At 53.4% G+C, this 11,551-nt stretch overlaps 1 protein-coding gene across 1 annotated transcript; it reads right to left on the bottom strand.

The window, feature by feature from the left end:
* Nucleotides 1-3,396: 3,396 nt before the first annotated feature.
* Nucleotides 3,397-6,844, bottom strand: POMC (proopiomelanocortin). The gene is made up of 3 exons (XM_061461832.1): nt 6,758-6,844; nt 4,914-5,102; nt 3,397-4,258 (listed from the first exon to the last, which is right to left on the bottom strand). The coding sequence occupies exons 2-3, from the start codon at nt 5,040-5,042 to the stop codon at nt 3,635-3,637; spliced, it is 753 nt and encodes a 250-aa protein (XP_061317816.1). The 5' UTR covers nt 5,043-5,102; nt 6,758-6,844; the 3' UTR covers nt 3,397-3,634.
* Nucleotides 6,845-11,551: the final 4,707 nt, after the last annotated feature.

Genomic DNA, 11,551 nt, shown 5'->3' on the forward strand with positions numbered 1-11,551 from the left:
CCAAAAGTGGAAGGTGAAGATGGTAAGGATGGGGAGGAAAGGTCATTTTGGGGGGGTTAGTTGCTCACAGGATCTGTCTTGCTCCCAAATGTCAGTCCATTAAGGTAAGCTTGGGCTTGCTTTGCAGTCTGGAGGGGGGTCTTTCCTGCCAGCTCAGGCATCCCTTTCCCCTCTGGCTGGACATGCTGCTTCTGCATTTGCCACACGAAGAGGCACAGAAAGATCTAAGGCTGGAGACATGGGAGCTGCTTCTGCATGTGGTGGAGGGACTCAGGTAAACGCAGCTGCTTGGTTGCTTCAGCCACAACCTGTTTCTCTGCCACCTCACTGCAGAGATTCAGGCTGCTGTTTTAAGCTGTAATTACACACTACCATCCCCTTTTCTTTCCTCAGCGGCAGATACAGTTCAAGATTGCCCCGAGGTCACCGCTTGTTTGTGTGGTCATGCTTTAATCTGGGTTTAGGAAATGATCTAGCTTAAGAGGACAGGAAAAAAACAGGGTTTATTTCGGTCTCTAGGCTGGATCACAGCACTGTCTGTGCCAGCCCTGCTCTCCTCTTGCTGCTGCTTCTCCTCAGTGTCCCAGTGTGTCTCTGTCCCCTGTTCCTGAGCCCCTTTTCCTCTCTGGGTCATAGCTGGTCCTGCTGAAGCCTGAGTTTTGGCTGGGGCAGGTTTTGGGGCGAGCAGCAGGAACACAAAGCTGGCTGCTTGGGGAGGAAGCGTTTGCTCCTGTCGCTGTTCCCATCTTTTAACAAAACACAGTAGGCAAAGCAACGCCCAAATTTGTGTCAGTGCGGAGAAAACACCCCAAACCTCTTCAACAACCACAAAGAAGGTGGGAAAATGAGCACAAGGTTTGCTCACACTGAAGGAAGGGAACCACAGGGCACATCTCGGGGTGCCCATTGTCCTGAGGGGCAGAAAATACCCCGGCCTCTGCTTTGAGGAGCTGTCCCGGGGGTTATCCTTGCACAGCATCCTCCTGTCCCTCCACTCGCAGTGCTTCCCCCTTGTCTGCTCTGCGGGACCCTGCAGCAGGGCCGGGGCCATCACCTCCTGGCTGGCTGCAACCCCGGCATGTCTCACCATGTCCCCTCCATGTTTTGGGACCCAAACTCCACCTGTAAATGCCCCCACCCGTGGTGTAAGTGACCTGTTTGTACATCACGTTTAGTTTAGATACTTGTGTGCATATAGATGACAAAGTATATTTCTATGCAGTTGGCAGTTCCGGTGCATGTGTGCGTTTCCATCTCTGTATTTTGGAGCACTGTGGCGTTCCCGTGTGTAGCCAAGAGCAGGGGAGGAGAAGGCAGGTATAAAGGGCCGTTGATGTTTTCAAACACACCATCTTAATGCCCTTTTCCAATAAATGTTGATGTTGCCACCTCTGGGGCTCTGCTGTCCTGGCATGTCTCTGGAAGAGGATACATGGCTGGTTGCTCAGGGCTGGAGAAGGGAAGCCATGGGGTGAGGAGGAGGATGGTCTTGGCTATGGAGAAGCTTCCTTCCCCCAGCTCTGTGCCCAGGATCCAGCTCAAACTGGGCTTCATCCTTATCATCCTTTAGAATTATTTCCTCAATTTTTCCCCAGTCCCACAGAATCTCCCTGCAATGATGTGGCTGTGGAGAAAGGTCCTGGGTTGCTGCTCATGGTGTGTGTGTCTGAATGTGAACAAACCACATTTGAGAGTCAAAATGGGAATTCAACCACCCAGATGGAGATTTCAAGAGCCAAACCATGCACTGAGTGCACTGTGCCATGTGCAAGCTGCCCCTGCACCATTACAGGGTGACCTGGGCCATCTCTTAGCTAAGGAGTGGGGGAAAATGCCGACATGAGCCCTACTTTCATAGAATTGCAGAATCACAGAATGGTTTTGGTTCAAGGAACCTTAAAGCTCATCCAGTTCCAACCCCCTGTCACAGGCAGGGACACCTTCCACTAGACCAGGTTGTTCCAAGCCCCCTCCAACCTGGCCTTGAACACTGCCAGGGATGGGGCAGCCACAGCTTCTCTGGCCAACCTGTGCCAGGGCCTCACCACCCTCACAGGGAAGAACTTCTGCCTAAGAGCTCATCTAAATCTCCCCTCTGTCAGGTTAAAGCCATTCCCCCTTGTCCTGTCCCTACAGGCCCTTGTCAAAAGCCCCTCTCCAGCTTTCTTGTCAGCTGCTTTAGGCACTGGAAGCTGCTCTAAGGTCTCCCTGGGGCCTCCTCCAGGCTGAACAAGCCCAGCTCTCTCAGCCTGTCTCCATAGCAGAGGTGCTCCAGCCCTTGGGACATCTTTGAGATCAACGTTATGATATTAATGCTGGTGGTTTGCTGCCTGGGAAGTATACAAAAGGGGGAAGGGGCCTGGTTATGCTTTGGCAGCAATGAGGTTTTCCATGGAACTTTGTGTGCAGTTTTGGTTCCCGTTCTACAAAAAAACATGTGGAAGGGCTGGAGAAGGTCCAGGGAAGGGCACAAAGATGATCCAGGCACTGGGCAGCTGTGTGAGGAAAGGCTGAGAGAGCTGTGCTTGTTCAGCCTGGAAACAAGAAGGTTCAGGGGACATCTTACCCTATGTTCCAGTATTTAAACGGTGGCTACAAAGAAGACTCTGTTTTTACAAGGAGTCCCATGGAAAAGATGAGGGGCGATGGGCACAAGTTACTGCTGGGAAAATTCTGACTGGGCACAAGAGGAAAATTTTTCACCATGAGAACAGTCATCTGCTGCAATAATTTCCCCAGGGAAGTGGTGACTCCCCAGCATTGGACACTGTTAATCTCCGGCTGGACAGGATGCTGGGACATACAGTCAGTCTTAGGTCGTGCTTTGCCTAGAAAGGTTGGACCAGATGATCCTTGAGATCCCTCCCAAGCTGGGATTCTGTGATTCTATGATTCCCTGGTACCCAGGCTCTTCAGCATTATCATCAATTGGGGAATTAATGGCTTTACCTGGGGAAGCCCAGCTCAGTGGCTTAGCTCCCTGTGGCAGCACCCTGAGGGTGCTGCATTGCTGCCAGCAAGCACTGCCATCACATCAGTGTGGGGCTCCTCTCTGAGATCAAAACACTCTGCTGGGGTGAGCAGGAGCTGGACCCTTCCAAAACGCAGTCCCAGTGCTTGCTCTGGCCTTGTCGCAGCCCCACAGCCGGCTCCTATGAAGCTCCCAAGCTGGAGGTGCAAGATTGTTCTTTCCCCCTCTCCCCAAATCCCGCTCCATATTCCCAGCCATGTCTCTTTACCCCACAGCTGCAGGCGTTTACTTTGCAGTTATTTTTCCCACCCCTTTGCCCTCCCCAGAGACACTGCTGACACCTGGTTAGCTTGCAAAAAAAATGTATTATTATTTTTATCATTCTTATTATTTTAATCTATCATTTACAGTATTGTACAGCTCAGTGAGGATACCAAAACCATGCGGCGCGCTCCCAACTGGGCATCATCCCTGCTCCCTGCGCGTGTCCAGTGGGAGCAGCGAAGCAGTGGATGGCTGTATCCCTAACCTGTTCCCAGCCAGCAGAACCCGGGAGCAGACCCCTTGGGAGTACTACTTAAGAAGGACACAACGAGTGATCTCTAAGTGAAACACATGCCAGCGGGACACTAAAGCTATGGGAGGGGATTGGGCTCTCCCCAATCACTGCCCCTTCTTGTAGGCGCTCTTGATGATGGCGTTTTTGAAGAGAGTCACTAGAGGGGTCTGGCTGTGCTCCGAGGTCATGAAGCCCCCGTAGCGCTTGTCCTTCATGGGGGTGTGCCAGCGGAAGTGGTGCATGCGGTACGAGCCACCGTTCTTCTTCTCCTCCTGGCCTTCCTCCTCTTCCTCCTCAGGCGATGCCACGGTGCCATCGAGCACCAGCTCCCGCCTGAACTCCAGCGGGTAGCTCTCGGCTGACTCTTCCTCCACCCCATTGGGGTAGACCTTGATGGGTCTCCTCTTGCGTCCCACTGGCTTTCCCCAGCGGAAGTGCTCCATGGAGTAGGAGCGTTTGCCTTCCTCCCGCTCTAGCCCGATTCCCTGCTCTTCCTCGTGGCGGGACAGTGGGATGGTGGGCAGGGATGCTGGGGGTGCGTTGTCCCCCGTGGCCTCTTCCCTTTTGTGCCCCCCACCGCTGCTGCTGTTCCTCCGGCCAAACTTGTTCCATCGGAAGTGGCTCATGACATACCTGCGGATGCTCTCGGAGAGGGGCTGGAGGTGCCCATTGCCTGGGTAGACAGGCGCCTCGGCTGACAGGTCGGCTGTACACGCTGCAGCACACGCCTGCATGGGGGTGAGATGTACAGGAGGGGTTTGCAGGGGAGCTGCTTGCATGGAGCAGGACCTGTCACAAGTTGGTTTCATGCCTGTGCCCTGCTGAGGTCCCCATGCGGGTGCCACCCCCTTGGTCCCCACCACCCTCTGCAGCACCCTTGGGTGGAGGTAAAGCCAATACCTAAGCTGCTGGTTCATACGATAGGATGGTTTGGATTGGAAGGGACCTTAAAGCTCACCCAGTTCCAACTGCCACAGGGAGGGACACCTTCCACTAGACCAGGTTGCTCCAAGCCCCATCCAACGTGGCCTTGAGCACTGCCAGGGATGGGGCAGCCACAGCTTCTCTGGGCAACCTGTGCCAGGGCCTCACCACCCTCACAGGGAGCAGCTTCTTCCTAAGAGCTCATCTCAATCTCCCCTCTGTCAGTTTAAATGCTGCAGGCTCAAAAACTTCCTTCAGCATCATTCCCCAGTGTGAAGCCGAGGCATGATCATACTGAAACCTGCAGGTCCAGGGTCTGAAGCGTTCTCCAGCATTGATGTGATTCATTCCATGGTGTCAGCATCCCCATCCCCTCATCCCCCAGCCCACCCTGGGGTCCCTGTGGAAGGGGGGTCAGAAAGCAAAGCAGACAGATGCAGTGCTCATCCCCAAGCTTACCGAAACACCGGCCTCGCTGGTGATGTCCTGGCATTTGTTGCTCTCCCAGCAAGGGCTGATGGCATCAGTGGGGTGCCAGAACAGCAGCCCCAGCACCACGGGCAGGCAGCTCCACAGCATGCTCCACATCCTGGCCGGGGGCTCACACAGGGGATACAAGGGGCTGCGGGCCCAGAAACCGTGCACAAACTATGGGGAAAAAACAAGAAAAATAGGAAAACATCACCCTTTTCTTGTTCAGGAGATTCTTTACTGGTTCCTTTGATGCACCCACCTTAGCGTTTTCCTTCTCTATGCTACTTCTGTTTGGGTTGCAGGAGTAGGGTCCCCTCCTACGGCACTGACCTGCCTCCCCCAGCCCTACCCTTTGCCAGGGCTGCAGCTTTTCCCCTGGGAGATACCTTAGTGCTGCAAACCCTTCATTCTTCAAAGCTTTCCTCCTGCTTCAAGCTCCTTAAGCAGGGATGCTCTTCTCCATGCCCCAGGAGCAAGGGGCTGATTTTGCCGGAGGAGAAACTGAGGCATGGGAAAGGGAAGGGAACACCTGAAGCTGCCTCCTGCATCGCTCTGCTCCTGCTCAGCCGCTCCAAATAATGGACAACGTTTGCTTCCTGCCTCTTCCTTTTGCCTTCTGAACCAAAAGGCATCTCTCTGGAGCCTGGATCTTTTGTCACTGCTCCCATGGGTGACAGTCCCTGTCAGCGGGGATTGCTGCTGCCTCCTAAGAACCCCATAAAGGTGAGTGATGCTGCAAGGGGAGCATGTTAGGGAGTTGTTTTCAGGTTTCATCCTTCACCAACCACTTGGGCTTGCAAGCTGATTCCTCTAAAATATATGTGCTCCCTCCTACCCTGCCCTGCCCTGCCGTGCCCCTGGAGCAGCTGCAGAACTCCTGCGTGGTGGGAGACACAACATAAGTATTAATAAATGAGCATTAGAAGAGTAAGGCATGAATATTTTACATTAGGTAATATTGAAGTGGCTTTTGTGAAGGGCTATGGCCAGTGCTGGTGGTGTTTGAGATATGGTGTATGCCAGGGGCTGCCAACATTAACCTGGATCCAGCTGAAACCTGGGGGTTGAAGTGGCCATGGCTGCTGTGCCATCAAGGATGAGGTTGGGGTTGGTTCCTGGTCACCAAGGTTCCAAGCTCCCCAAGGATGCCCAGGTTGCTTTCCCTCTGTAAACCCCAACTCTTTCCCAAGCAGCTGTATTTAACTCAGGGTGGACACACGTTTCACCTCTCCCTGTGCTCTATGGGAGGAAAACTCATCTCATATTGAAAGGAAATAGAAGAAAAATCTGGTTTTGGCCCAAAATGTGTGTCTGAAGGGGAGAGCTGATCCTTCTCTCTGGTGCAAGAGCCACCAGCTCAAGCCTGGATGCAGGGGGACTTTCTTCAGCAGCACAAAAAGGACCCTGATGGGTATGACAGCAAACAGCAGTTCAGAAAGGGGCATAAAAGAGCGAGACAGCTCAGATTCAAACATAAAGGTTGTCTTTCTGTCTTCTGCCTGAATCTGCAGGTATCATTGCCTGGATCCCCCAGCACAGCAGCCCTGACAGTCCGGACAGTAACACATGAACACCCAATAGTGCAAATAAACCTGATGGTGAATGGAGGTGCAGGGGGCAATAAGTCAGAGGCAGGGAGGGAAGAGGATGTGTTATTGCCCATCCCGTGCTGGGAAGCCCTCATCCATCACAACCTATAATCCCCCTGCAGCGACCTGTCCCCACCATTCATCAAACCTGTATTTTCCCAAACTTCCTTTCCCTCCCCAGGCACCCCAGAGCACACCAGGGAGCCCCATAGAGCCGGGTCACTGATTTTCGGGGCTTACCTGTGGCTGGGGTGGGAGCCTGCCCGCTGCCACCGCACACCCTCCGTCCCCCTCTGCTGAGAGCTCCCGGAGAGCATCTGCCACTCGGCCGCTGGTCCAGGCGGGCTTTTATACCTGATCACATCCACTGCGTCTGCCGGAGGGAAGGGGAGGCCGCGGGGGGGCGAGAGGGACCGTTCCAGGTACAAAAGATGAGCAAGCGACAGGCGTGCTCCGGATGCAGCCCCGCGGGGTGTGTGCGTGTGTGTGTGTGTGTGTGTGTGTGGAGATTAGCATCTCCGTGCGAAACAGACAGCAAAGTTTTCTTGATGCTGCTGCTAATTGATTTTGCAGCTTTGGAACTGGAAGGGGGGGTGTGGATGGAAAGTCCTGCGCCAGGTACCCGGCGGCTCCGACCGCGGTGGGTTTGGTACAGGTTGTTTGTTACTGGTGTGCAGGACAGGAGCATCCGTCACTCCATGGGCTCCGGCGTGGGAGGGCTTCATGCTCCGATGGGTGCTGAGGATTTGGGGTTGTCTTTCCATGGGATAAAAGGGGATTTGTTTGAAAGCAAATGTCTCAGGGTGGCAGTGGATCCTCATCATGGGCAGGGCAGGTGGGTGCAGCAGCGGATATCGCTGCCTGATGTGCCAGGGAATCCTGTGCCCCTGGCTTCGAGGGAAGAAGCAGTGGGAGAGTGTTTTCCAGCCTGGGGTGGCTTTTACAGAGCACGGACGTTTTATATGGCTTGGCCAAGCTCACTGCTCCTTTTCTGTGCACAGCAGACCTTGGCCTCTCCACTCCATTCAAGCTGGAACAGCTTTGGGCTGCAGATGTTTTCCCTGTTTCACAGCAGCCCAAAGCCCAGCAGAACTTGTGTTCTGGCGGGTTGGCCTTGGCAGCTCTCTATATAAGAGCAGTTGCAAGCTCAATGTGAGTGAACAGTGTGCAGCTTCAGCAAAGAAAGACAACAGGATGCTGGGGAGCATCAGAGAGGGCATCACCAGCAGAGATGAAGCTGTCATTGTTCCACTCTACTCAGAGCTTGTCAGGCCACACTGGGAATACTGTGTGCAGTTTTGATCCCTACTGTACAAAAAAGATGTGGAGGGGCTGGAGAGGGTCCAGAGAAGGGCCACAAAGATGATCCAAGCACTGGGCAGCTGTGTGAGTAAAGGGTGAGAGAGCTGGGCTTGTTCAGCCTGGAGAAGAGAAGGCTCCGGTAAGACCTTATCCCCATGTTCCAGTATTTAAAGGGTGGATAGAAAGAAGATGGAGATTCCCATTTTAAAAGGAATCCCATGGAAAAGACAAGAGGTGATGGGCACAAATTGCTCCCAGGTGATGACACCAGTCCTCAGCTGTGCACCAGGATCAGTGGATGATTTTAAGGTTATAAAGTCTTTTTTTTTCCATCTCTGGGCTTACTCAGGTGGAGAAACACATCTTCATTGGGATTTTCCATCCCCAGGATGTAATGCCAAGGTGGCCCTTGAAGGCTGGACCATCCTCCTGGAGCCCCTAACACTGATGTTTGTTGGGTTTGGGCTCAATCAAGAGCTGTACATGGAATGTGAGCATCCCTCCCGCCTGCCTGCAGGAACCACAGTGGCTGATCTGAATGCTTAGGAGCAGATAAACCACAGGGCACGGCAAAGCCACATGGGAAGGTTTGCCCATGATCTTCCCAGCAGGGAGCAGATGCGGTCCTGCCTTGGGCGGGCGAAGGCTTTGCTCCTGTTTTACTCAGCAGTCTTCAGAAGGGAAAGAGGCCAACCCAAAGGCAACCTCCCAGGGAGAGCAGCCCATAACCAGGAGGCTGGAGCTGGAGGAACCCAGGATGGAGATGCTCCATCCTGCAGGGATTTCCTCTGGAGGTGCTCCTCTCTTCCCAATAGCCAGGGAAGAAGCTGAGGAAAACCAAAAGGAGGTGGGCTGTCCTTCAATGGGCTGCAGACATGTGCACCTCCTTGACAAATGATACTGGGGTGCAACAGATTCACCTGACTATCCCCAGACTGGATGAAACCTTCCATAGCCGGTTATTAAGGCAGCAAAGCACCATAGGTTCAGGGAATAGCCTCTGTAGCATTTCACACCTCCTCTGGACCCCTGTCATACTCACATCCATCCCCAAACCATCCACGTCTCACCGCAGTGCCCGCAACTGCGTCAGCTGCCCCCGTCCTCCCTGACAGATCCCTCAATCTGCAATATTTATCCCTGATGGAGAGCTATTCTGAGGTACTTTATAGCCCAAACTGGAGCTATGATTCCCACTTTAAAGGCTTTTCCATCTTCATTAGGCCAATGTGAGCAGTTTATGTTTATAAAGAAGATGGGAAATCTATTTAGAAAACCTCACTGGGTTGAGCAGCTGCAGGTGAGGGCTGAGATGAAGCATCCTGTGCTTTGTCAGCCCTAGGTGCTGGATGCCTCCCTGCTCACCGGTCCTGCAGCCGGTGCTTTCAGTCCTCCTTCCAGGAGACGACTGCAGATGGAGCTCAGCCTCCCTGCTCCCAGTGCTGGGAAGCTCAGCATCTCCTGGGGACCCAGCATCTCTGGAGGATTCAGGAGTGCCACCTCTGTAATTGGGGTGCTCCCCCTCCCAGCGCAGGGCTTTATCCCAGTGTAAATACACAATACTCATTATAGTTTATTACACAGCTTATTTGTATTTTCCAAGGAAGGTGTGTAAATGACCAGTGGGTGCAGCCAACTCCCAGGCAGATGAAAGAGGAGGCCAACAAGAAAAGGACCCTCCAGCAATGAGAAAACCCATTAGGAGGAACCTCTTCCTTCTTCTTCTTGAGCAGGGGAGAGATGAAGCCTATCCAGGACCATGTAACCACACTGTACACATGCTTGCAAGTGCAGCATCCTCCAACCCCTGGCTCTGAGTGGACCAGCACCACGGCATGGCCCCAGGGCTCTGCTCCAGCAAACTGCTCAGCTCTGGAGAGTTTCTAGAGGGTTACATTGAATGAGACCTGGTGGTTCCATCACAACCTGTCCCTGCAGAAGCCACACATTCAGGACGTGCAGACCTTTCCCGGCAGGGCAGGACAGGGTTGAGGCATCCACGGGCGAAGGGGTGCCTTACCTGTGTGACTTCTGGCCTTTCTGTTTTAATTTGGAGAACAAGGTCACACCTGGGTGTGAATCAGCTCCAGGTCGAGGTGTGAATGTCACAGCTCTGCTCAAATCCCACGGGATGCGAGGTGCCCGTCCTGCCAGGCTGTAAACAGCCACGTCAATGGGCAAGATGTGCTCTGGGGCTTGCAAATACCTTGTGACGTCCATGCAGGTTTGTTCTAGGACCTGCATGTCGCTCCAGCACAGACACGTGCCCTTGGATGCAGTCAGTCCCCTTCCCTGTTATCTGAGGAGAGATTTCCTGCAGTGCTCTGCAGACAGTTCATGGAATCACAGACTGGTTTGGGTTTGAAAGGACCTTAAAGCTCCTCCAGTTCCAACCCCTGCCATGGGAAACCCGGGTCACGAAGAACAATTAGGAGTTGTTATCTAAGGCAAGCATCCTTTTGAACTCTTGTGTCATTGTAAATCATAGAATCATCATACAATCACAGAATGGTTTGGATTGGAAGGGACCTTAAAGCTCATCCAGTTCCAACCCCTGCCATGGGCAGGGACACCTTCCACTAGACCAGGTTGCTCCAAGCCCCATCCAACCTGGCCTTGAACACTGCCAGGGATGGGGCAGCCACAGCTTCTCTGGGCAACCTGTGCCAGGGCCTCACCACCCTCACAGGGAAGAACTTCTGCCTCAGATCTCATCTCAATCTCCCCTCTGTCAGGTTAAAGCCATTCCCCCTTGTCCTGTCCCTACAGGCCCTTGTCAAAAGCCCCTCTCCAGCTTTCTTGTTGGCCCCTTTATATGCTAGAAGCTGCTCTAAGGTCTCCCTGGGCCTTCTCTTCACCAGGCTGAACAAGCCCAGTCTCCATAGCAGAGGTGCTCCAGCCCTCGGAGCATCCTCGTGGCCTCCTCTGGACTCCAACAGCTCCACGTTCTTCTTATGTTGGGGCCCCAGAGCTGGACACAGGACTGCAGGGGGGTCTCACAAAAGCAGAGTCCATTCGACCATTCGACCAGGTCTCCTGGGCTCAGCACCCACTTCTGCTCCTGCCCAGGTGCAGCACTCAGGTGGGGTGAGGAAGGATGCTGAGGACTCTGCTCCATCCAGACTATCTTCATCTTGTGTTTGACGAAGCAGATAAGGATGGATCTGCAGGGCAGCTGCATTAAGGGCTTGTGCAGGATATAATGCAGGAGACACCAGCATAAAATAATCTTTCTCCATTGCCTGGAGATTTTGAATCCAGAAGAGACCTATTGATCTTAAATCTGAGCCTTGGGACCAGTGGCTGGCAGGTCAGTCACAGGATTAGGGCTTCTCCTGGTGCATAAATGTAGGTTCTCACATCTGCAGCAGTGTTTTCCAGCTGGCTTTGATCAAGGTAGCCCTTCTGAGCCCCCGTGCCCACAGCAGGCAGTGAAACATAATCCCTGCACCTTGCTCTTGGAGGAAAATGCTGGTGCTTGCTTGGTCATAGCCTCTCATTAGGAGCAAGAACAGCTCTGAAATCAGGGACTGGGAATCCCACCCCTGATTCCTTGGCCCAGCAGGCACCTGTACCAGGCTCAAGTTCATGTAAAGGTGCTGAGCTCCAGAGCAAGAGCAGCCCAGGGCAGCCTCCAGTAGAAAACAAACTCCCTCATGGCACACATGAGTTTCATTGCAGAAGGAGAGGTTCTTTTCCTTTCTACTGCGGTCAACTGGTTTTCCTACACCT

Source organism: Pezoporus flaviventris, unplaced genomic scaffold, assembly GCF_033815535.1.
Source record: "Pezoporus flaviventris isolate CSIRO_AGI_PZ_B2104156 unplaced genomic scaffold, CSIRO_AGI_Pfla_v1 ptg000031l, whole genome shotgun sequence".
Classification (NCBI taxonomy): domain Eukaryota; kingdom Metazoa; phylum Chordata; class Aves; order Psittaciformes; family Psittacidae; genus Pezoporus; species Pezoporus flaviventris.